This window comes from Telmatherina bonti, assembly GCF_933228915.1.
Source record: "Telmatherina bonti genome assembly, chromosome: 22".
NCBI classification, from domain to species: domain Eukaryota; kingdom Metazoa; phylum Chordata; class Actinopteri; order Atheriniformes; family Telmatherinidae; genus Telmatherina; species Telmatherina bonti.
The window spans coordinates 21,281,227-21,307,497 of NC_136631.1; the positions used below are offsets into that span (position 1 = coordinate 21,281,227).

At 40.0% G+C, this 26,271-nt stretch overlaps 2 protein-coding genes across 2 annotated transcripts in view; both read left to right on the forward strand.

Annotated features, from left to right (window-relative positions):
- Positions 1-1,184: 1,184 nt before the first annotated feature.
- nipal3 (NIPA like domain containing 3) lies at positions 1,185-11,140 on the forward strand (the record flags this gene model as incomplete). Its single annotated transcript, XM_079261616.1, has 12 exons — positions 1,185-1,310; positions 1,619-1,687; positions 2,100-2,271; positions 2,474-2,533; positions 2,752-2,897; positions 3,562-3,658; positions 3,813-3,948; positions 4,146-4,234; positions 4,401-4,464; positions 4,682-4,776; positions 8,422-8,589; positions 11,019-11,140. The coding sequence occupies exons 1-12, from the start codon at positions 1,275-1,277 to the stop codon at positions 11,138-11,140; spliced, it is 1,254 nt and encodes a 417-aa protein (XP_079117742.1). The 5' UTR covers positions 1,185-1,274.
- Positions 11,141-12,200: 1,060 nt separating this feature from the next.
- rcan3 (regulator of calcineurin 3) overlaps positions 12,201-26,271 on the forward strand; it is a gene marked incomplete at both ends in the record, with an annotated part of 35,979 nt that continues 21,908 nt past the window's right edge. Inside the window, one exon of the mRNA XM_079262557.1 lies at positions 12,201-12,410. Within this exon, the coding sequence (XP_079118683.1) occupies positions 12,201-12,410 (210 nt within the window). The remainder of the gene's footprint in view (positions 12,411-26,271) is intronic.

The window sequence follows — 26,271 nt, forward strand, 5'->3', positions numbered from 1 at the left end:
AAATTGGTATTAGCTTCTGTTAAGAATATTCTAAATCCTTACAAACACAAAAGTATGTGGAGTAGTTTGGGGAAACCAGTATCCACTGATAACATTCCAGCTTCGACATATTTTGCAATGTTTCAATTAATGCATGACAATGTGATTTGTCCCTGCTTTTGAAATATGAAGAGAAAAAAAATATGGAGACTAAAAGTGCTAAAACAGCAGTTCACACCCTTTTGACCTACCTCTAGTTTTTCCACTGCTCCTCTTATAGTAACACAATCATTGACGTAATGTACTGTTCGTCTTTCGCTATTTCAGTGACAGAAAGAGAACAAAGAACATGCCATTAGTGTGAGTCAGGATTATACTACATTTCACTGTCATAATGAGAAAGCCATAATCAGTTTTAAGGGACTGCTTTAAGTAACGAAATTCTAGAGGTGAATTTGTTCATTTGGTGACATTGTGTATAACCAAACATTTAAATAAAAACGATTGATTAGAAAAAATTGCCTTGACGGTGATAGTTGCTGGTAGGAATGATCTCCAGCATCTTTCTTTCTTGCATTAGACTTGACGAAGCCTCACACTGAACGCACTGTTGTGTCTTCAATGTGTTGTGTGGAGGATGTGAAAATAGTAACACTGATTAAAAATAAACATAGAAAATAAGTGTATATAATACATAAACAACCACTCTTCATTTAAAGGAATCATATCCATGGTAATCCGTTGATGCATCACACCAAATCAAAAACAAGAGTATTATTGAACTATCAATTTATTTAATGTTGCTCTTCAGCTGTGAATGTTCTCGGGTCGGGTTTTTATTAGCTCAATAGCACAATCTAGTGTTATCTCGTAGTACTACAGTCAATGTGCTAATCATTTAAAAAAAACAGTAAAGGTGCTTTAAAAAAAAAAAAAAAAAGCACCATAATGGAAGAGTATATGAAATGTTATAGAAAAACACACACCTCTAAAAATCTGAATATAAAAACTGAGCGTCGGTTCACAGTCATGTGACCTATGCGTCAGCGTCGTGCGTCAAGGCGTAGCCTGAAGCAGGTGAATGCAATCCGGAAGTGAGATGATACTTGTTCTGAAGATGGTTCCTTCGTCAGCGTATAGCTTAAAAATGTAAACAAACAAGTAATTAAATACAATAATTCAAAAATGTTCAACATAGTTTTAAGATTAAAGAAAAGCAAAGCCAGGAAATGAGGTACTTGGTAACCGAATGTCCACCTCCTCATGATAAATAAATTGCCTCTAGAGGAAACAATATGGACTACAATAGAATCCAGGGGGGTTCGTACATGGTGAGACAATAGTTTACTTTTTAACCGTGTTTTAAAAGTGTATGTTGGCTTGGCTTTATCCTTCAAGACGTTAAAATCAACCCAAATGTGTTTCTGTGACTGTTTTTAAACATATTGAGACTAGCACTACAATTAAGCAGCATTTCCCCAGTGATGTAGTTCATTTTCATAATGTTGGCAAACAAGATGTTATAGTCCTGCTTTGACCATAGTTGAAAATAAAACTGTCATTTCAGTGATTAAATGAAACTTTGTCTTCATGGAAAAGTGAAATAGTCCATTTTATGCAACATTTAACTGTTTTTCAGGACAATCTCATTGGGACTTTACTCGCAATATTTGGAAATTTGTTTGTCAGCATTTCCTTAAGCATCCAGGTACTAAACTATTTCTTATATTCCCACTATTTACACGTTTATACCACAACTACAGAATTTATCTATCTATCTATCTATCTATCTATAGAAGTGAAACAATTCTACAGTTATTAGTTTTCTATGCGTCATGTCAATGCTTTGTTTCAACAAAGTGTTGCACTTGTTTGACTAATCCCTCAGGGATAGGTGGAGTGTATAAGTTGTGCTGTGTAAAGTTATCTAATCATGCCACAACATTGTTTTGTGGACTTCCCTTCCTAATTTTTCATTCAAACTGTACATTTTTCAGTCCTACTTTACAATGTGGTTTAAGCCTCCTTTAGAAGTTGGCTGTAAGCTGTGTGTACTGCAGTAGATTCTGTGTTTACTTTCCATCATCGCTGTGTTCTACCAACATGTTTTTCACCTCCAGAAATACAGCCATGTGACATTAGCAGGAACAAAGGACCAGCGTGCCTTCTATCACACAAAAACCTGGTGGTCTGGTTTTGTAATCGCCTGTATTGGAGAGGGAGCGAACTTTGTCTCTTATGCTTTTGCTCCTCTTGCTCTCATAGCACCTCTTAATGCAGTATCTGTCCTGAGTGAGTATTTGCCATATATTCCCAAAGACCATTGAGAGTAATGATAAATACAAAGTATAATTGAACCATACTGTTGTAAAAACAAGCAGCAAATTATAGGTATATAATTCTGATTTTAACATGCAGCTGCATCCTGAAGTGAATTCACAAAAAAGATGCAAAGGAAGTTAACAATCGTATTTTTTCTGTTTGTGTTTTTCAGCAAGCTCAATTTTGGGTTTTTTATTTTTGCGTGAGAAATCTAAACCAAAGGACTTTGCAAGTAAGTTAAAAGAAAAACAAAGAGATGTGTGAGTTAAGTTGCACAGACACTTTTGCTAGTGTCACTGATCTTGGGCCATTGTATGCAAATCCTCACTTGTTCCTCAGCTGCTCAGAGTACTAAAATTAAAATTAAGTTTGTTGAGCAGAGTGGGGTTTGTTACAAAAGCAACAACTTATAAAAATACTTTACCTGTTGTATGCTTTATGTTCTTTCAGAGTACTATGGGCTGGCCTTCCTGGGTTACATCCTCACAATTGGAGGAACATACCTCTTTGTAGCATTTGGACCAAACTCTCATGAAAAACTTCAAGCAGAAAACATTGTGAAACATATTGTGGGTTGGCCTGTTCTTTTGTATATGGTAAGATATTTTAATTTCTACACATAAAGAAAGAAAAAATTTCTATTACCATGCTCATTCTCTACCCAAGATCACCCCCCACCCCCGGCCACATTCAAAATCTTGTTCTTCACAGTTCAGTAACTATAAAGGTCCAAAATATAGTTTTTTCTAAGACTTCTACACCATCATTCCTGATCCCCAATATGACACCTTTTAAAAGCAATTCTCCTGCCCTGCAGGACAAGTTTATCTGGTTTTTCTTGTGACATTTGGAGGTGTCAAACCAATTTGGTGTTTGGAAGCTGCTGTTTGTAAAGCACAAAACAGCAGATGTAGACTAGCCAAAACGTTAGACAAATGAACTATCAGTTACATTACATAGAGGCTAGATTTGAGTCCCTGCTAGTCTCAACACTAAGCAGACTTGCCATGTTCTGCAAAGACATATTAACAACTAACCAGCTGTGTTCCATGTTGTGTTTGTTGTGGGTGTCTGTCATGTGGTGTTACTTTATACACAGGTTATAATCTACAAACTAACTCTTAATAAAATTTTCATTATCCAAATTGTTACTCAGCCTTCGCATTATCTCAGCCTCTTATTGGAACTTGATGTGGTTAGTGTTTTGTTTGTATGTTATTAATTTTGTGTTTATTGTTGCTGTTTCATCCTAACGGACAGCTCCTGGAGATTATCACCTTCTGCTTGCTTTTATACTTCTACAAACAATGCGGCACAAACTACCTTGTTATTATTCTGTTGCCGGCTGCATTGCTAGGTGAGTCTCCTGCATTAAAGCTAGTCAGTTTCTGCCTTTAAACTAACACTATAAGCATATTTTATTGCAATTGAGCTTTATTATTGAGAAAGGATCAAATCTGTTGTAAAACAATATTTCCTCACTTGTTTTCTGTTTAATTGTTTGTACACAGGTTCTGTCGCAGTCATTACAGTGAAGGCTGTTTCAGGCATGTTGGTTCTGACCATTGAGGGCACCATGCAGCTTGATTATCCGATCTTCAGTGTCATGTTTGTGTGCATGGTCGCATCAGTGGTCTTCCAGGCCAGGTGAATGTGAAGATATACACTCTCCACAAGAATATGTGTCCGCTGCCAGCCCTTTCTTATCCATAATGAAATAAAAAAAACCCCAAAAAACTTAAGTTATCCTAGAAGAATCTTCCACTGTTTTCAGCAGCAAATGTTGTCTTGATTGAAGGGTTTCATTGTTTCTTTTTTCCCTGTTTGTTCGTTGTTGCTACTAGATTTCTCTCCCAAGCTTGTAAACTACATGACTCCTCTCTGGTTGCCAGTGTCAACTACATCCTTTCCACCACCTTTGCAGTAGTGGCTGGTGAGTTATGACATTGTTTGCTACTACATTTCTCATTTGGTTCAAATTAGTTAGCTTTTTACCTCCATGTGACAAAAAGGTGTGACAAAGCTAAAATCTTGTGAAATGTTTCATTTACCCAGCTTTAGAGTCATGACCCAGCAAAGATCTCTTCTTTGGTTTTCAGGAGCTGTGTTTTACTTGGAGTTTAAGAACGAAGACATCCTTCACATCTGCATGTTTCTGTTGGGGTGAGTAAACACTTCCCGTTTTACATTTCTGACACATCACAGTAGAGAACATAATGGAGACATTGTTAGAATTGAATAGGTTTTGTGTTTTGCATGATGCTTTTGGGTTCAGTAAGAAACTTGAACACAATTGAGAAGTTGAAATAATAAAGCCTTTCTTTAACAACTATCATTATTTTACTTAATGTGTTTGCTGACCATGTTGTGCTTTGTACAGGTCTGCATTCTGTTTCCTTGGAGTCTTTTTAATGACGAAAAACAGGAAAAAGGCCAAGCTCTTTGAACCATATGTCACGATGAACATGGCTAATGGTTTGTATGCACCTGTGTTAAAAAAAATTAGACACACACACACACACATATATATATATATATATATATATATATATATATATATATATATATATATATATATATATATATATATATATATATATATATATATATCCTCTCCCTGAGCCGTCACCTTATCGTGGTGGAGGGGTTTGTGCGTCCCGAAGATCCTAGCAGCTATGTTGTCGGGGGCTTTATGCCCCTGGTAGGGTCACCCATGGCAAACAGGTGTCTAGGGGAGGGACCAGACCAAGCACGGCTCATAGACCCCTATGATGACGACCAACCTGGGCATGAATGTTCCCTTGCCCGGACGCGGGTTACCGGGACCCCCTTCTGGAGCCAGGCCTGGAGGCGGGGTACGAGAGCGAGCGTCTGGTGGCCGGGCCTTCGCCCATGGGGCCCGGTCGGGCTCAGCCCGAAAGGATTACATGGGCCCCACCTCCCGTGGGCTCACCATCTGCGGGAGGAGCCGTAGGGGTCGGGTGCAATGTGAGCTGGGCGGCAGCAAGGGGCGGGGACCCTGGCGGTCCGATCCCCGGCTGCAGAAGCTGGCTCTAGGGACGTGGAACGTCACCTCTCTGGTGGGGAAGGAGCCTGAGCTTGTGCGCGAGGTTGAGCGGTTCCGACTAGATATAGTTGGACTCACCTCGACGCATGGCTTGGGCTCTGGAACCAGTACCCTCGAGAGGGGCTGGACCTTCTTCCACTCTGGAGTTGCTCATGGTGAGAGGCGCCGAGCAGGTGTGGGCATTCTCATCAGCCCCCAGCTTGGTGCCTGCACGTTGGGGTTTACCCCGGTGGATGAAAGGGTAGTTTCCCTCCGCCTCCGGGTGGGGGGACGGGTCCTGACTGTTGTCTGTGCTTATGCACCGAACAGCAGTTCAGAGTACCCACCCTTTCTGGGGTCCTTGGAGGGAGTGCTGGAGGGTGCTCCTTCTGGGGACTCCATTGTTCTGCTGGGGGACTTCAATGCTCACGTGGGCAATGACAGTGAGACCTGGAGGGGAGTGATTGGGAGGCATGGTCCCCCCCCTCTGAACCCAAATGGTGTTTTGTTATTGGACTTCTGTGCTCGTCATGGATTGTCTATAACGAACACCATGTTCCAGCATAAGAGTGTCCATATGTACACCTGGCATCAGGATTCCCTGGGCCGCAGTTCAATGATCGACTTTGTAGTCGTATCGTCGGACCTGCGGCCACATGCCTTGGACACTCGGGTGAAGAGGGGGGCGGAGCTGTCAACTGATCACCACCTGGTGGTGAGTTGGCTCAGATGGTGGGGGAGGAAGCCGGTCAGAGCTGGCAGGCCCAAACGTGTTGTGAGGGTCTGCTGGGAACGTCTGGCTGAGTCCCCTGTCAGAGCGAGCTTCAACTCCCACCTTCAGCAGAGCTTCGAACATGTCCCGAGTGAGGCGGGGGACATTGAGTCCGAATGGGCTGTGTTCCGTGCCTCTATTGCTGAGGCGGCCAGCCGGAGCTGTGGCTGCAAGGTCGTTGGTGCCTGTCGTGGCGGTAATCCCAGGACTCGTTGGTGGACACCAGCAGTGAGGGATGCCGTCAAGCTGAAGAAGGAGTCCTATCGGGCCTTCTTGGCCTGTGGGACTCTGGAGGCAGCTGATGGGTACCGACGGGCTAAGCGGCATGCGGCTTCGGCCGTTGCCGAGGCAAAAACTTGGGCATGGGAGGAGTTCGGCAAGGCCATGGAGAAAGACTTCCGGACGGCTTCGAGGAGATTCTGGTCCACCATCCGGCGGCTCAGGGGGGGGAAGCAGTGCTCCATCAATACTGTGTACAGTGGAGATGGGGAGCTGCTGACCTCAACTCGGGACGTTGTGGGTCGGTGGAAGGAATACTTCGAAGACCTCCTCAATCCTACCAACACGTCTTCCCATGAGGGAGCAGAGCTGGTGGACTCAGGGGTGGACTCTCCTATCTCTGGGGCTGAAGTCGCTGAGGTGGTCAAAAAGCTCCTTGGCGGCAAGGCCCCGGGGGTGGATGAGATCCGCCCAGAGTTCCTTAAGGCTCTGGATGCTGTGGGGCTGTCCTGGCTGACACGCCTCTGCAGCATCGCGTGGACATCGGGGGCAGTACCGCTGGATTGGCAGACTGGGGTGGTGGTCCCCCTTTTTAAGATGGGGGACCGGAGGGTGTGTTCCAATTACAGGGGAATCACACTCCTCAGCCTCCCTGGTAAGGTCTATTCAGGGGTCCTGGAGAGGAGGGTCCGCCGGATAGTCGAATCCCGGATTGAGGAGGAGCAGTGTGGTTTTCGTCCTGGTCGCGGAACAGTGGACCAGCTCTATACCCTCTCTGGGGTCCTGGAGGGGGCATGGGAGTTTGCCCAAGCAGTCTACATGTGCTTTGTGGACCTGGAGAAGGCATTCGACTATGTCCCCCGGGGGCTCCTGTGGGGGGTACTCCGGGAGTATGGGGTACCGGACCCCCTTGTACGAGCTGTCCGGTCCCTGTACGACAGGTGTCAGAGCTTGGTCTGCATTGCCGGTAGTAAGTCAGATTCGTTTCCGGTGAGGGTTGGACTCCGCCAAGGCTGCCCTTTATCACCGATTCTGTTCATAACTTATATGGACAGAATTTCTAGGCGCAGCCGAGGGGTTGAGGGGATCCGACTTGGTGGCCTCAGGATTGGGTCCCTGCTTTTTGCGGATGACGTGGTCCTGTTGGCTTCATCTGGTCGTGATCTCCAGCTCTCGCTTGAGCGATTCGCGGCCGAGTGTGAAGCGGCTGGGATGAGAATCAGCACCTCAAAATCTGAGACCATGGTCCTCAGCCGGAATAGGGTGGATTGCCCTCTCCGGGTCGGGAGTCAGGTCCTGCCTCAAGTGGAGGAGTTTAAATATCTCGGGGTCTTGTTCACGAGTGAGGGAAGGATGGAGCGTGAGATCGACAGACGGATCGGTGCGGCGTCTGCAGTAATGCGGGCTCTGCGCCGGTCTGTCGTGGTGAAGAAGGAGCTGAGCCAGAAGGCGAAGCTCTCGATTTATCAGTCGATCTACGTTCCTACCCTCACCTATGGTCATGAGCTGTGGGTCGTGACCGAAAGAACGAGATCTCGTATACAGGCGGCTGAAATGAGTTTCCTCCGCAGGGTGGCCGGGCTCTCCCTTAGAGATAGGGTGAGGAGCTCAGTCATCCGGGAGGGGCTCAGAGTAGAGCCGCTGCTCCTTCGCATCAAGAGGAACCAGTTGAGGTGGCTCGGGCATCTGGTCAGGATGCCTCCTGGACGCCTCCCTGGTGAGGTGTTCCAGGCACGTCCCTCGGGGAGGAGACCCCGGGGAAGACCCAGGACACGCTGGAGGGATTACATCTCTCGGCTGGCCTGGGAACGCCTCGGGATCCCCCCCGCAGAGTTGGCAAATGTGGCTGGGGAGAGGGAAGTCTGGGCTTCCCTGCTTAGGCTGCTGCCCCCGCAACCCGACCCCGGATAAGCGGCAGAAGATGGATGGATGGATGGATGGATATATATATATATATTTGTAAATTTGACATGTTACTGTAATATTCTAATATATTTACTCTGGCATTCCCTTCCATAATCTCTGGAGTTTCTTAGGAAGAGTTTTCATTTTCTTCTTTTTTCTTCTTCTGTCCCACATTCAGGCGTCCCAACGATCCATGATAATGGCCAGGCTGTTCAGCCAGACTTTAATGGTTCCTTCTCCTATGGGGCTCTTGTCAACAATGATGGAGTGACTGCTACTACTTTACCAGTCAACCTGGAGCTTCCACCAGTCACTTCCAGAACCACAGATTCATCTTCCCAACCTGGTTTAAAACAAGACTGAAGCTAGGCACCTCCTATTCTAGTTCAGTTATTTGATAAATCATATTCAAGGGCTTTGGAGTGTTATGATGGGTACCAATTTTTGACCCTGCCTTCCTAACATTCCAGCATACACTTTCCTTTTTGGAATTGTTAAACCAAAATAGGAGGAGGAAAAAACATTAATTTCCCCTCCTTTTTACGAAGATGTCAGCTGTATTAACTACAGAAAACTTGAAGCTGATGAAGATTGGACGTGTTTTATTACTCCAACTTACTCTTCCTGTCATCATCTCTCCTCTGGAAACTTGGCCATCTTTGGATAGTCTGCATGCTCTTTTCTTATAAATGTATATGATGGCAAGGAAATAAGGAACAACAATTTTTTGGAGGATCTGAATGAGAAAATACTTATATTCTATGCAAAATTATTTTATTTAAGCAGGTTAGTTATTAATATTTTGCTTCAATTTGTAGCACACTAAGTATTTCTCATTTAAAAGCTTAACTTCCTCCATCTTTGCATTTCTGGCTCCCATTAATCCCTCAGATCAGCTGGGTGGAGTTTGACATGTGGTCAGAGTTAAGAAAAAGAACCTACACTGGTGTACATTGAAGCTTCCTGCAAAATACACTTTTCTGTTTTCCATATATCTGGTAAACAGCAACTTTCACACATAATAAGCAATTTGTTCCCAGTGAATCATGACTGGGAATATACTGGGAAGTGGTTTGAAGATTTTTGCTGACAAATGTCTCACGTTAACTGTTTGTTTATACCAACTGATTTTGTAATGTATAGCTACATAACTTGCCAATGAACATTTTGACTTTCTGCCTCTGACTCTTACACAAGAAAGGTTTTAACTCTCTTTTCTGTCTCTTGTTAGGGTTTCACTGAATTTTTTTAATGTGACCAAATTGTGTGTTCAATGGTTTAAATCTATCTTGAAATATTTGTAAAGTTTTTACCCTAGATTGCCTTAAGTGTGCCTCAAAATTTAGGTATGGTTGTGCATGTTGTAGGCTGTAGGTGACTAATAGATTAGCCTGGCAGATCGGTTATTTCACCTGTATTGTTTTTATGCCTGTTTAAACCGAACTGCGTTTGGAAAGTAAATGTTAAAAAACATCATCTTTAAAATACTGGCACTGATAGTTTGATGTGAAAGCATAAAAAGTAGTAATTTAATTTTCCATTTTTGATGTCCCTGTTAATTGAGTGCCTTCTGTTGGCAAAGTAGAAATTTAAATTAATGTTGAATACCACATTTTTCTCTCGTACAATGAAATTTATTATCTTTTTTTAAGCTTTAAAAAATGCTGCATGCATAGCCTTCTTCACATGCAGCAATGCATTTATTCAGTGTTAAGTGAGCACAGCTTTAAAAGGGCTAATTGACTCAGCACAGAGTTCAGGATGTGGTGATATGGACATTTTATTTATTCCATATTCTCTTAATACCAGGATACCTTTGTAAATATTGTGTACTGCCATTAAAAAAAACTATATATTCTCATCCAATTCTGGAGTTATTTGCATGTTAAATCTTTTCAACCTGTGTGGAAAGTTGGAAAGTTTAAGCTCTATTTCATAAATTGTTCACAGCTGCCTCAAGAAATATCAAAACCTCACATAATTCAGAATGCATGACAGTCCTGCAGATCTATTATGCTTGTATCTGTAAAAAAAAACAAAAACAAAAAACAGGTGTTGTTTGGAAAACATTCTAAAAAAAGAAAAAGTCTTAAATTACCAATATGAGAATACTGATGTTACACCTTGAGTTTATTAATTTTGCATTATTGAAGATATTTTTGGTGGGATGTGGTTTAATTTAGATACTTAAATAAAAACTGATCTGTTCAGAGGAGAAAATTACGTTTTAGAGGATAAGTCATCCCTGTTATGTCTTATGATGATTCAGCCACGGAGATCAGCACTGGGAGAATGCTGCACATTTATTTCTTCACTGAACACATGCTAAAAACACAACACAGTAAAGTGGAACTTTTAATTATAACCAACGCAGTTCCGGGATCCAATTACTGATGCACAGATCTAGACCGCAACAACCCCAAACTGCCTTTTTCATAGGGCCAGAAAATAAATAAAAGGTGTAAAATACTAAACCTTACTTTAATTTGATGTTTTTAAGCCTACTGTACGGCACAATTGGTAAAACCTTACATTTTGAGAAATGGACTTTGATATTTTCCTCCCAAATGCAGTGACGCACACATAGAAATATTCAACAGGTGTACCCAGAATACCGTAAAACAGTCTGCTAATATTTATTTCTTTCAAACTCAGCATCTTCCTATAGCAGACAGTGAACAGATTCTCAGGGTGCCTGCCGTGAGTCAAGGACGTCCTTGTCAAGTAATTAAAGCAGTTTCCAGCGGAGCGCTGTGTGCCACATTGCTCCTCCAGCACCACCCATCTTGAAGCGGAGCATCCTCCCCTTGCAGCCTGATAGGTCGGCGCGCGCCACTGCCGGCGCCTCATTGGTTTCACCTGCGGGTCCTGACGCAGGAGTAAGCTGCATCAAATAGCGCCCAATAATCCATTGAAAACAAACACCCACGCATTTAATAGACGCTTTAAAAATAACAAAGCACCACCAGTTTGTAATTTTCAGATCATTGTCCGCTTGAAATGGGACGTTTCGGGCGTTTCCGCTGACAGAAGTGTGGTGAGTGAAAATAAAGACATGAACGTTTTGCTTTTGAGCCCGTCAGGGAGGAGAATAAAACAGCAACTTCATCCGTGTGCGCGCCGCTGTGACTCAGTGGAAACTTTGGTGTGAATTTCAGCTGTACTGTACCTTCAAAACATTATGGGAACAAACTGTCACGAGCCTTGCTCTATACTCTACCGAAAAACGCTCGCGCTTCAATGTTGCACGTGTTACACCCTGTGTAATAAAGCTAGCAATGGCTCTCTCAGAAAAGCAACCGAGATTTTCTGGCATGATCCATGACAGCCATTTGACAGCCGTGATGTTATGTCATAATCTTCTGCTGCTTTTTTTGTATTTCTATTTATAAGACGGAACATTTTAAAATAATGATGTGAACTTATCTCTTGCGTGCTGTTTGTTTTAACTAGTTGTCATCTGCGTGATTTTTAGATATTATTATGCTTAAAACATTGATAATAAGCGTCATTCGTTCAGAGCTACCACTAGATGGCGCCATGTGTAAGTACAGGAGTGACACATTGTGTTTCTGAGTAGGGTTACCCTTCATCCATCCATTTAATCTGACACCCAGGAATACAAAATATCACTTGTTGATTGCTTTAATAACTTAAAAAAAAATACTAGCATTAAAATATTAGTCAGTATATGACAAGATAGACTCATAGACTTGTGGTGCTGCTATTCTTTGTGTGAATTTTTTTGTTTTGGTCTTCTGTAATGGTCAAATTTATTTCTGGTTGATTTGAACAGTTAATTAATAGGCAATTCCTGCTTAGTCATTACTGTAGCATGAATGAAACATCGCAATGTGTAAACTGGTGTTCTTATCTTTCTATCTTTTAATTTCCTTCTCCCCAGCTTCCAGCCGCTGTGATTCCTGCCTGCCTCAAAAGATCATAACAAGATTCAAGATGCTTCGAGAAAGTTCTAAGGCCTGGAGCAATGGCTCAGAGGCCTACAGCAGCGATCCAGAAGAGGATGAAGAAGAGGAAGAGGACATGGTGTTTGGGGAAAGTGATCAGGACGGCACTGCAGAGGAGATGATGGACCTAAGCGACCTTCCCACAGCGCTCTTTGCATGCAGCGTCCATGAAGCTGTGTTTGAACAGGATGCACACAGGGTGAGATGCTCCAAACTTTTTTTTTTTAAATTATTATTATTATTATTATTATTATTTCTGGGTCATCTTCTTAAGCGTGCACATTTGTGTGAATACATGCATGTGTTTATTCACATTTGAGTCATCTTGTTTAGTTTGTCTGGCAGTCCAAGATTTGAAGGCCAGCAACATGTGTGCAGTGTCATTCCCAGCTCCTGCTTCTGTCTGTTAGAGTCCAGTCACACTCTCAAGCTGTGCTGCTGATTGCAAAAACACACACAGACACACAGTTGATACACACCTGATGAAACTGCTACTCATTTGTCAGGGGACACGAATGAAGGTCAGCAGATTATAATATGACTTGCACAGTCTACCCAACTTTAATTCACATGTCAGTGCATATAAATCAATTATCATCATCATCCAGTGCAGTGTGTTATTCATGCCCAATTATGCTTCTGCAGTGTATTGGTAAACAGGCCTCATTAAAACCTCCCACACATATGTGTTCCAGACATAAAAACTAGTTACATTTCTTGCTGTGCATCCACATTTCTGTTAAAGCCCTTTTGAGGTTGTGAGGATTCTTCACAAACTCCTGGAATCGAAATGCTTGAGATCATTTGATCTGTTCGTTGGAGTATGTGGAAAAAAAAAAAAAACCTAGTAATTTTCTGCCCTCTAAATCTCATTATACTGTCCTGCAATCTCTCATCCTTCCAGCTGGCATCCTTGAACCTCCCATCATCTTCTCTTTAGGCTCTTGCTGTCAGGCCCATCCATCTCTTGCTTTACCGGCTTCTCACAGCTAACCAACGCTACTCCTGCATTACAGTTTTCTCTCCGCTTGTGATCACAGTTTACAAACTTGCTCGTGATGCTTCTTCCCCCCTTCTGTCTCTCGTTTTCTTGACTGATCTTCTCCATGTATAGAAATGCAAAACAGAAATGCAAAACAGGCTAAATTTGGCGCATGCACAAAATCCTTTTAAATGAATCACTCCTGCTTTGTGAGGTTGCTGTTTGCACACCCATTGCTCCTAGCTGCGGAGTCCGCCCCCTTCCCTTCGTTCGTTTTGCCTCCTCTCTTCATTACGATTCATACTCCAGCTTTTAAGTGGAAATGCCACCCACACATACTCTTCAGCCAAAACATGTCAACAGAGCTTTCTCTGTATGCTCCAGTAAAACAAGTCTTGCTAAAATTAGAACTTTTAGCATTCATTTTGACTTGGAAAAACTCATAGAAATGGAAGGATTGGGTATAAGATAAAGGGTTGTTTTTTTTGGGGATATTTTAAGAGCATGAGCAGACATTTGATGCAGGGTTTCTTTTTAATTTTCTACCTTAACATACAAGTTCACCCACAGTCAGGAAAATATCAGCTGTTTTCTACCTGCTAATATCTTAACATCTTCACATTTGTTGTCCACATCCTCATTAAAGAAGAGGGACATTGCAACCTACATTATTGTGTCTTTGGGCTCTTGGCTTTCTCCCAATGCCGACATTACCGTCTGTGTCTACTCTGAAAGGCCTGCATGCAGGAGGATGGGCTGTTTCTGTAATCACATGCTCTTAAAGTGAGAGAGAGAGAGGGAAGAACAGACAGAAGAAGATTGAGAGAAAGAAAGACATACCCCCATATTTATGAGAAGCTCTTAGCACACTGTAAAAGCCTTTTTGCTTTCTTTTGCATAAGTGAAAAGTCTGTAAAACCTAGTGGCACACTTTCACTTTCAACTGCAGTGTTTTCTCCCCCTGACCAGCTTTAAATACACTCATTGTTTCCAGGGGAAGCTGCTGAGATTAGATCAGCCAGCTGATATAAATGGGTTATAGCTCATTTACTAATTTAAATTTATTCCCATAATTGAAACTTGGCTGCATTAGAGCTCTTAATTATTTGATATCAGGGTAATCATATTCTGTCTGCATGCTGAACGTTGTGTTTCATTCAGCAGTTAAGTTAAATCCACTGGCTTGTGTTTACAAAATGTTAAGATTTTTTTGTTTTGTTAGGGGGATTAATTCAAATGCAGATTGTTTTTCTGCTTTATTTGAGCAAATGTTGTGATTTGGTTGGGGATTTAATCATCCAATCACACACAAATATGTAAGTTAAAGGAAATGGCGGGTTAGCACATGAGGTAATATCAAAATATTACCTACTTTATACTCTAATTTAAGAACGCAAAGTTGAAATATGTACATATTTATCTGTAAGCTGCAACCTGTGACCAAAACAATGAAGCCAGGTTACATGTCCTCTAGATCAGGTTTATATTTTGTCCTTGTAGTAAAACCTAAACAGTATGATGTTATTTAGCAGAAAGCATGTAATTTCTCTCTACATGCTTTCTGCTTTGCACATGCTGAGTTCCGTCTCCTTCCACACACACGTGTGTACATGCAGGTAAGTACAGTGAGTAAGCAGTGGGTAGAGCATGCATGTTGGTAAATATGTCTCCTCAACAGCCTGAACATCAGAGAAAAATCAGTATTTTATAAAACTCTCAAAGGAGGTGAAGCTGGAAACACGTGTTACACTGAGAAGTTTAATGTCCATCGTGGAGATGTAGCTGAACAAGAGAACAATCTAACTGAAATGGCTTACTGCATATTCACCTTGTCTTATTAAGATTTTGAGACCTTTCATTTGGAAAAGTTTAACTAATAGGAGGGAGAGTCACCCACAATGTCTATGGAGTTTTGTACAAACATCCAGTTACTCTGTCCTGCCTGTGCGGCAGATGCCTCCTATCCCCCTCCCTCTCACTGGCTGTGAGAGTGGATGATAAAAGATAAGTGTGGAAAGTGAAATGCAATCCAAATTTCATATAGACATATTTTGGGCTGGATAAAAGAGGGACATTTGGTCACCCAGGATGACAGGAATTATGACTGAAGTGAGTTGAATTGTTAAGCTGTTATGCTGCAGGTTGGAAACATGGATCTCCGTGCATCATGTAATACACACACCACATTGCAGGACTTTGTACACATTTTCCCCTACAATCTTTTTGTGAATTGTCTTTTTCATACCTGTTTTCTGAAATGTTTCAGTATCAGTGGCATCCTATCTTCCTTTTACAGAACATTGCAGCTCCTGTTGCGTGACTTCTAATTCAGACATGAAACATCATGTACTGTACAACACACCCAGAAAAACATAAAAAAGGAGTGAAGGATTGAGGGACAGAAGTGTGTATGGGTAGAGTAACAAGGACAGGTTTCTGTGCTTGCCAAGACAAAGGTCAGAGAAGCCATTATAAATCTTTCCTCATAGTGCCCGGTGTATATCAGGCCTAATCAGCGCTGTGCAAGGCTTTCATTTGGGCTCCTGCTGCAGCCTGACAGAACTTTCCTCAATCCACAATCAGTGCAATCAGCTGCTGCAAGTGTAGGACAACACAAAGTAATGTTTTGATTTGGTTTGTTTTTTGGACTTATTAGCACTTGTTCACTGGGAAACCAAACTATTTTAAGTTGTTTTTCTCTGTTGTTATGGGAAAAATAAAAGCGGCACAAAAGTCAGCAAAAGGTTACAGTATAATGTGATATTGTGTTGAACCTGTTGGTGCTGAAGAGAATTAACCCTTATCCTAATGGAAGAAAAAAATCTGTAAATGTCTCTTTGCGCTCTTCAAAGGTGTTTTTAATAACAAGGTTGTTAAAAATAAATGAATACATAAACACATTTTCCATTCAGATTTCCCCCTACAATCTGCCTTTCTTCCAGCTGCAGAAAGCAGCAAACTCCCAGACCTACCCAGCATCAAAAAGGCAACAAAGTCCAATATTAGACAGAGACTTGGGACATTTTGCAGCCAGAAAGACTTCAGGTTTTGCAGATGAGTTGACTATTATTATTAATCATCTTGTCTGTGTAAATTTGTAACTGTCCAGTGTCACGGTCACAACAGCAAATTAAATAAACTGAGACAAAAGGGAAGAATCTGCCATTTTCAAGTGTTCAGCTCGCTCTGCCACGCAGAGGACGTTGTCAACAGGATTTTTTGGGGGAAAATGTCTAAAATTTAGTACCTCAGCCTAAAAAGCAGCATTGTGAAAACTATGTGTAAGAGTTGTAATAATTAGTTCTGAATCTTCTGAACTTTTTAGTTCCTGCATTAATACAGCATCGATTACAGTTGGATGTTAAATTTTCTTGTATAATCTCTGTTAATTCAATACGGGGAGAACATACATGTTCAAAATGATTACATGTAAGTGATAACATATTAATCTATATCTGTAAGAGTCTAACCCATGACCAGTAAAAGCTAAAGTTGTGACCCCAGTTTGGGTTTGCACTAGCAGACGTTTCCAGATAATATATTTTTTGTTTTGTGCGCAAAATAAAAAATAAAAAAAAAAAAAAAACATCTATACACATTCTAAGGGCAGTACTTGTACCACACTGTATATATAGAAAGTATTGATTTTCATTCGTGGTCCTGTGTCAGCTGCAAAATTTTTTTTGCGAAATGTGTCTGGTACAGAAAGACACTCATGTCAGCAGATTTCATTTGGACTAACTGTGCTGAGAAGTAAATCTAAAGGAAATGGACCAAAACATTCACTGAACAGTAATATGAACATTACCTCCAGAAAAATAACTTAATTTTAATTTCAGAATGTATTTTCTATTTGAATATTTACTTCATTTTAACACTGAGGTAAACCACATATGAAATGTGTGGTTCAAGCAGAAATCTCTGAACCGGATCTTCTCTAAATGGACATCTATTGCGTTGGGGTGGAACACAGTTCATATTAACATTAGCTTCTAGGATTTTCTGTTCTGCTGCTCTCAGCAACATACTAACCATTGATGGAGTGCCCAACGCACGCGAAAAGTTGAAATGCACTGGTATGTACTTAAGTGTAATGTGTTTGATAGAGTAACTCATATATATTGATTAATAAAACTGTAACTTCTTTGCAGAGTGCTGCTGGAACATCAGGGACTTAAGATAGCGTAATGCAAGATGTGAAAAGAGAGTGAGTGTGTGTGTCTGTGTGTGTCTAAAATGTCCACATGCAGTATAATGTGTGCATGTGTGTGTTGTAGTGATATGTTTGCATGTGTCAGACTATGATCTATTTTTGGGCGTTGGTCCTCGGGGCTGAACGTGAGGCAGCGGGTGCTTGGCAGACTGAAGGTCAGACATAATGCAGCAGTGTGAGTGAATGCCCCTGGCCTCTTGCTCCTGCAGTGGCCTGGATATTATTCTGGTGCACTGACCAGCCTGGTGTACTTGTTTTATTTATTATACAGAAGAAAGCAGAAGTTTTCAGGCAAGCTGACAGGAAAAGATTGCACAGTATGGCTGAACAGAGCCCGTGCTGCACTCAAGTATTTGACAGCGTGACAGCACTTCTGCTTGCTGTGACATTTTGAACTTACTCATTGCATTTTGATGAGCATCTCAAATTTAAGTCAGATTTTCCAGTAAAATTAATTTCTCTACTGAAGCTGCAGTTATACTGTTAAAGACCATGTTGTAATTACAACCCCAAGTCCAATGAAGCTGGGACATTGTGAAAAATGTAAATAAAAACAACACAATGCTTTGCTAATTCTTTTTACACTTCAAAACACGATATAAAAACTTTGTAGTTTTGCAAATGTTCAGTTAATTTAAATTTGATGCCTGAAATCTGTTCAAAAACAGCTGGGCAATGATAGACTGGGAAAGTAGAGGAATACTCAAAAAATACTTGTTTTGAACAGTCTACAGGTAAACTGGTTAATTGGGAACAGGTGAGTGCCATTACTGGGTTTCAAAGGAGCATCCGTAAAAGGCTCAGTTGTTCGCAAGCAAGGTTCACAATTTAAGGCCATTATATACTGTGACCGATACAAATTAATGGCATGAAATTGCAAATAATTCATAGGTAAATTATCAATGTTTCTGTCATATGCACAGAATTTGTGATGCAAAATTGTGAAAAAATGCTAAAAATTCTCAAACAAACTCGCAAGGTGGATTCCACATCCAGCCCCGACAACATTGTGCTGATGCTGGGGGGAAAAAAAAGGACAAAAAGAGGCACTGAGTACATCATATTCTAGAAAAGAGGGGAAAACGTGGAATTTCATTGTTAAATTCAGAGGCTAGAGCCAGACCACAACCGCTTCAGGATGGATTTTAGGATGTCTGTGGGACAATTTGAGGATCTGACACAAAGTTTGAATGAAACAGCAGCAAAAGTAAAACCTGCACAACTATCAGCACGCATTCTCTGATTGGTCTGTTATACACTTACATACATACATACACATCTTGAATGTGAATATTTAATAAATCAACCTCAGTTTGAAAAAATAAAACTTTCAAAATCGGATAGAATTTTGTTACTGATGTTCACATTGACTTTACACTGATCTGATCAAAAAATGTTAATGTGCAAATTATTTAGATGAAATAATTTAACTATCTGTGTAAAGACCTTGAGTGAACAACTGGATGAGCTAATAGTCCAACAGTTTAAGAACTTTTCTTAATGTACATTTGGAGATTTACTCATTTATAGTCTATAATCAGTCAATCAGATCTTATTTATTGTTAGTGTTAAGATGGAGGATGCAGATGAGTAACAACAGCTAACATTGTGAATATCTATATCAAATCAAATTCTTATTTCTGAAGCACTCTGTGTACAAGGCAACGAACACAACGTGCTTTACAGTAAGAACAATTTATAAAAAGTCTTCATGCTTCAAACGAACAAAAATGTCAACTGAAGAAACCAAAAGTTGGCATGACCCTCATCTTCAAGAGAAATCAAAGAAGATTTAATTATACAAGATTTTATATTAAGTTTTTAATCATGGTATGAAGAGTATAACAGAAAACTGAAGGATAGATGAGAATAGAAATAGTTTGTGAGCTCGGTGTGCACTCAGTTTCACCAGTATATCACATGCTGTTGTTTAAATGTCAGCTGGTAGACATTATTAGTCATACATACAGCTTTATCTGCTGCATAGACTTCATGTCTGCCTTCCCCACTCTTGCTGCTGGATTGAACAAACACCACCAGTGTGAATAATACAGTTCGTGTTTCCTGGATAAGTTTATTTATCAGGTTCAGTTTTAGGGTCTGGTATTGTACATGCAGACACACAGTGTCATGTGAATATGTTTATAGTGAAACATCTTAACCCTTTTGACCTTTTTTCTGACCCTTCTTAAGATGACAAATATTTTTTTTTCCCATAATTAAGAAAATCTGTCTGTGTTTGCTGTCCAACATTGCTCTTTTGTGTGCTAATTTAGCAGTTTATTACAGGTTTTATGAGACATTTTGTTTCCTTCAGATCCTTTACATGTTCTAGTTTTGTGATAGTTTTTTCCTTTTTTTTCACCTTTATTTTTTCAGATAAAATGTTGGAGAAGCAGTTTTCATTTACAAAGAAGACCTGACCAAGAGGCCACAGTAGAGAAAAATACACAGAAACACATACACATGTTAAAACATTGATTTTTTTTTAAATTCAAAACAATTATGTAAAATCAATGAACAATAAAAATGACAAGAGCAAGAAGAAAATGTATTCGGGTTATATTAACAGAATAGGAGGAAAAAAAGTCGGTGTGTGTGTTTGTGTGCGTGCATGTGTGCGTGCATGTATGAGTGTTTTTAAAAAAATAAATAAATAAAAGAAATATGTATGCATGTCTACAAGTGTGACCTGGGGAGATTAAAGTAATAATTAATGATAATCTGTTGCAGTTTGAGGGTATTTTATAAATTATTCCAGTCGTTACCTGCTGCAAAACTAATGGATTTGCAGCCATAAAATAGCAGAGGTGTTGGGGATGAAGAATTTGTTATATTTACTTGACCTCCCAAGGTCTTCTTTCTGTAATGTATTAAACTGTTTCTTTATCAGAAAACCAAAAATCTCATTTCAGTCACTTTTATTTTTCCACAGATTATTATACTTCTTTATATTAGTTATTTTTATGCATACACTTTTGCCTGACCTTTCAATGCTGTGGCAAAAAGTCCTTTGTTGTTGCATTTACCAGTCTGCTGATGAGTTTCTTTTTGTTGTTGTTAAATAAGTAATTACACTTCATTAGTCATGTGATGTCATTGTTATCAGAGATTGTTTTTAAGTATACCTAACAAGAACCAGAAGCTTTGAGTACTTTCATTTTCTCACAAGTGCAGATATTATTGTGATGGCTCTGCCTTCTTCACCACCTCAATCTTAAAAAAGAGATTTCTAATCTCATTAAGGTTTTTTATCTGATAAAAGGAGGGGAACTGTATGTTAAAATAGTTGGTTAAGAATGAAGGGGAACAAAAAGAGGAATTTGGTTTAAGACAGACTTTTTGCATTCTGCTTGCAGTATTCTCTGCCCATTTACCACCTTTGATTTTTTTACGGTTGTGAAAACTTATCTCACACAGTAGTAGTTGCATGAGCATCCAAACTGCAGATAAACTCCAACCCCGATATCTCCAGTCCAGATATCCTCTCGCACTGATGGGGGAAATTTTGCGTTTTTATTTGGAATACACATTGCACTTCTGCACTGAATTATTAAAAGCTATTTTAATTCAACATATTTAATTACCTTAATTATCCAAACATAGCTTATTAAACAGCTATGTTTAAGATTACATAAATCTTTTTCTAAAATCTGAACACTGCGTCCTCATTTTCTCGTCACATTAAAACTCATGTAGCTGTTTTCGCAAAGCGCCTCCCCCACACCTTTTAAATAAAAGCTTGAAGGAATTTTTTGCCTCTTTTATGTGTGATTATGACCAGTTTTGTTTACAGTTGCTTTGATAAAAATGATGGCTTGTCTTCCACAGACACATCTCAACCTCTCCTCCGCCTGCTTCACAACTACTGATTATGAAACCACAAGATTAAGGATGCTGTGTAAGCGAATGAGCTATTTGTTCTCAGTCGTGCTCCTGTGATTCTATTTAAATCAAGATTATTTTATGGTTCAATCAGTCTAAAAGTGGAAATGTTCTGTGGGCGTTTTTAAGAATAGTACAGCAGTAGAGTATAATCTCTTTTTTAGCTGCTGCCAAGAGTAAATGGAGTCTCATGAATTGAGAAAGGAATGCAATGAGGGTGTGCATGAAATTGAAAATTGTTGTGAAAATGATTGGTTTTATGCATTGAAGTGTAAAATAAAGGAGCCTAAATAAGCCCCCAGAAAACAGGAGGTTTTGTTAGGTGGTTTTAGTCTGAATTGTAAAAGAGATTTTGACTGTACTTTGCATCCTGAGCAAGTTTATCCTCAGCTACTGTGACTAACTATGTGGTGCATTTTTTTTTTTTTTTTTTTTTTTGCCTTGTGTCCTGTCTCACCTCTGTGCTTGCTCACATAACCTGGTTTGTATTTTAATGGTGTCTGGCACTTACGTCTGCTGTGCCAGTGGTGTGGAATGGTTTTTCCAATGCCGTTTGTAAGGAAAGCAGTCTGGAAAGCGGCATTCAAATCAATTTCTGCTGCTATCTGTTATTGGAAAAGATTGAAGATGGTCTGATGTGTTACAATTTGTTTTGTGTGGGTTTTCTCTTTTTTCTCTCGGTACTTGTCTTTTGCTGTTACTGTTGCATGAGTGTGTATGGGTGTTTGTGACTGTCCTTGGTTAAGTTTTGTTTATTTTGTTTTCCGACTAATCTTTCTTCTATTCATTTTCCTCCAAGTTTATTTTTTTTCACTGCTATTAAAGTCTGTCTCTGCATTTCACTAGTTTATCTCACAAGATGTCAGCTCCTGTTCCAAGCCTGCAATTGCTTTTGACTGCATTCTGCCATTTTAAAATCCTCTTTTGCTGCTTGAAATGAACAATCCCTGGATATCAATGCAAAGAATATGAAGGGCCTTTTAGTGTATGTGGCTGTAGTAGTTGCAAAGATCTACAAATCACATCTTTACACAGTACAATAGGTCTGTTTCTGTGTTTTCCAACATGATTTAAATATACACAACCAGTCAAAAGTTTGGGCACATTCCCCATTGGATTTAATGGAAAGTGTGTCCAAACCTTTGACTGGTAGTGTATAAAACTTCTGCTCCTTGTTCTAATTTAAAGTTGTTTATTGTATTTTTTTTCCCCGTAGCAGCTGATTGAATAGCTGCTACAACAGCTGCACCAGTCAGGTTTATCCACTGACATCACTGACAAAGCAGGCTCACACGCCGGGTGTTGATCACCTTACATGATTTGTCAATGCAAGAGGACTCTCTTGTACTGGGACATAACTTTTGTTTGTCCTATTAGCTTCTTTTTGTCATTGAAGGGGACATAATTTAACAAGACTTTTTTTCTGTGCTTGAGAATTTTTGGTTCTCCGAAATGACTAGTGACCGATATCTTAAAAAATCCCAACATAGCACAAACATTAACTTACTGAACCATTTCCTGTAGATTTGAATATAAACGTTGAACAAAGAGTACTGACATGTTTGGTAATTTATTATTGTAACACCATTTATGGCAATAAATGTTCTACTGAACTTTTGATGCTAGGTTTAGTTCATTTCATGCAATTCTTTTAGGGAGATTGTGATGTTTTATATCATGTATGGAAAATCTGAATATTATTCACATTCTTTATTTTTCAGAGAAAATCAATTCAGTTTATTTAAATTCTGTGTTGTTTTTAATATTACAAAAGGTGACTGTCGAATCCAATACAATTCACCACAGTTTATCCCTCCAACCATTTTCACTTTTATACATCTGTAAGGTGTTGCCCACATTAAAAGTAGCTGTTAGTGTTTGCCTTATTTAAACAAAACACATGTTGCCTATATTTTTATTCATTGTAAATGTGACAATGGAATGACTTTACACAACCAGATAGTGTTTCTTTGTGTGATGCTGTGTATCTCTAACCAGGGCCAGTCCAACGTAGGGCTTTGTTAAATATAGTAATCAGCTAACTGGATTTTAGCTAAAAGTGTTAATCCTACTATGTGTTTGTAGCTGGATTCCAGATGAGGAAAATGTCAGTATTTAAGAGTAACATAATTAAATTGGCAGAAAGACATGTGAGCTTTACAATAGGTAACCATGTGTTCTGTCATACAGTAATGCCACCAATTTGTTTCCAATGCAAAGCTGTAGGGTTGATATCAAGTAAAGCACACACCACAAAAGTCCTTGTCAGCTGTTGATCAAAGCATGTGACAAACATTTAACTGCTGAATGTTGTGGCACTCTGCATTATTGATTTAAACAGTTTTAGCATCTTTCTGTTTTCTGTTTGTTTGAGACAGATCTGAAAATGATAACGTTTATTGACATTTCTTTAGTGTGGAAATGGGCCAAAGCCATCTTTAAATTTTGTAATCTCGTTGTTCCATCTCACCATTTTTACTCATCTCAGTTGCCACGAGGCTCGTGCTGCCTTCAATTAGGGCTGTTTGAAGTGAAAGAATAGAAAGCTTTCTTATCCTCTGGTAAAGAATCTTATGACTTCTTTCTGCTTTGTTTGTGTGCCACAGAAAATGGCACCCATTTCTCTGAGCACTATGTTGTCTTTGTAACTATAAGGCAGCCTCAGGTTCTTCCATACCCCATGTTTTATTTTTCTTTTCTTTTCTTTTTTCTTCTTTGTTGTATTTGCCATGCCTGCTTGCGGGCCGGTGAGTCTGTCGTACCCATCCAAACATTTGACCTGATTTCAAACGAAAGCAATCAGTGGAACAATCGGCACGTGTCAGTCTGCGCTTCCTCCGCCTTTCTCTCTGCCTCTGCCCCCCTCACACAGTTATATGCCAGCTCATCTCTGCAGCTCCTAAGCTGCTGGACAGAGTTAAAACACTAAACAGCTGCTGGTGGCCCAACAGATGTGGCCTGTGAACCAGAAACGTACAATGCAGTCAGTTCCCATGGTTTAGAAGGGTTTGCAATGCTGCTTGTAAATCAAATTCTGATAGCTTAATAATACAAAATACATGGTTTACAATACAATCATAAAGAAAATGCACCTGAAATTTAATTTATGTATTTGGCAACACTATTCAGCAACTACTTTTTATTTAAATTCAGCTTCAATTGGCTGCAAAATGAGGGCGGTACTGTTGTGAACATAGCGAAAGGAAGTTTTACTGAATCAATGTTTTAAAGAACTATGAAACATCAGCTTCTCCGATGAAATAAAACTGTAGGTCTTGTGCTTGTGACACTTGCCACAAATTTAGTTTTAACTGATATGTTACCACATCCTGGTCGTTGCATGTAAGAACATTACATCACCTTTTTAATTAGCAGAAAGGAGTTACAGTGAGCGCTGGCCTGTGGGAGTTGTTCGTCACTTTTAATTAAAGCTTGATTACCATAAGTCAAGTAAAAGTCTATCAACATTCTTCACATCCAACCAGTCCAACATAGCAGCTACAGCTACATTTTATCCTGTGGTCTGCAGAATGCTTACCATCACATAAACCCACTCCGGAGCTTTTAAAGATGTGTTATGTTTGTGTTTTTCAGTGGACGACTTAAGGTTAACATTATTCATACTGTCTTTTGCACTTAACAGAACCCCCATGACCCTCCGTATTTTTGTGTCATTTTCAATTTTCATCCACCTGCTCTGTAATTTTATTCTCTGTTTGCCTGCCCTGCCTCCTATTGCTTCTGTGTAAAATCTCTTCCTTGCCTATACTCTAGATCTGTCTCTCTGCCCTGTAGACATTCTTTTTATTCTCCCATCCCTCTGTCTCCCCCTGGCTCCTTGCGCCTGTACTTGGCTGCATGCTTTATAAATAGCTTGGCCTAGATTACAGCAGCTGCATTGGCGCTGGCACCATGAGTTGGTTTGGCTGGGCGAAGAGAGGTAGCCTGTTGTTGTAACAAGAGATTGGCAGCATAGAGATAAAGCATGCGTGTTTGACTGTGTCTGGATGCGGACGAATAGAAATCACAGGGATAATGAAGTTCAGGCTATATCTGCATGCCTACATTGAGTGGACTTTGGAGTTTATTTTAGACTTTCCATGTCATAACCCCCCCCCCCAAAAAAAAAAAAAAAACACTTTAGACTTGTTCTTTGAGAAGAACTGCATATTTGCTATAGTTTGATTAAATTTAGCTGGTTTGCTGTAAACATAACTACTAGTCTTCATCTTTGTGTGGTTATGTTTATGCATTGTTGGTTTATGTTTGTGTGTGTATTAGCTTGCATGTGAGAATATTCCGAGCATGCGTAAATCAGCCCACCGCGATGATCCACTGCCCTGATTTCCCCTCCTTCTCCTCTGCAGAGCTCCACTACAGAATACAAATTCTGCTCGTCTGAGTCTGAAACACATCTCAGCCTTTGAGCCTCTCTGCTGCTTCCATGCTTTCTCCTCTTCTCATTTCCTATAAAATACATCATGCATGTCAAAGGCTGCAATGACTGGATTTCTACCATTCCACTGACTGCATGCCTTTCCTGATGACTCATGCTGCATATTTATTTGTTTCTACAGTAAGGATAAATAAAACAACTATGACCAAAATGTTTCCATTAATCTAAATTCCTTTTTGTATTTGCATGCATTAACTTATTGTTTATTTGTCTTTTGACTTAAAAGGGGACAATTGTACTTCAGCTTTTTACTGCCCCACTAGTTAGTTAGCTTCAGCATAAGCGAATGGATTATGCCAGAGGGAATAGTTCTATTTGTAGAAATGCACTTCAGAGGTTCTGAGACATATTTTGTTTGCTTCTGAGAGAGTCAGACTTGCTGTTCTCCACCATCTTGGTGAAAAGCTGTCATATGGCTTTAGTCACACATTTACTGTACGCTACAGATATGAGTGGCATCAGCCTCATCTAACTCCTGGTGACAAATCAATCAGAATTCATAGGATAGATATACATTATCTACA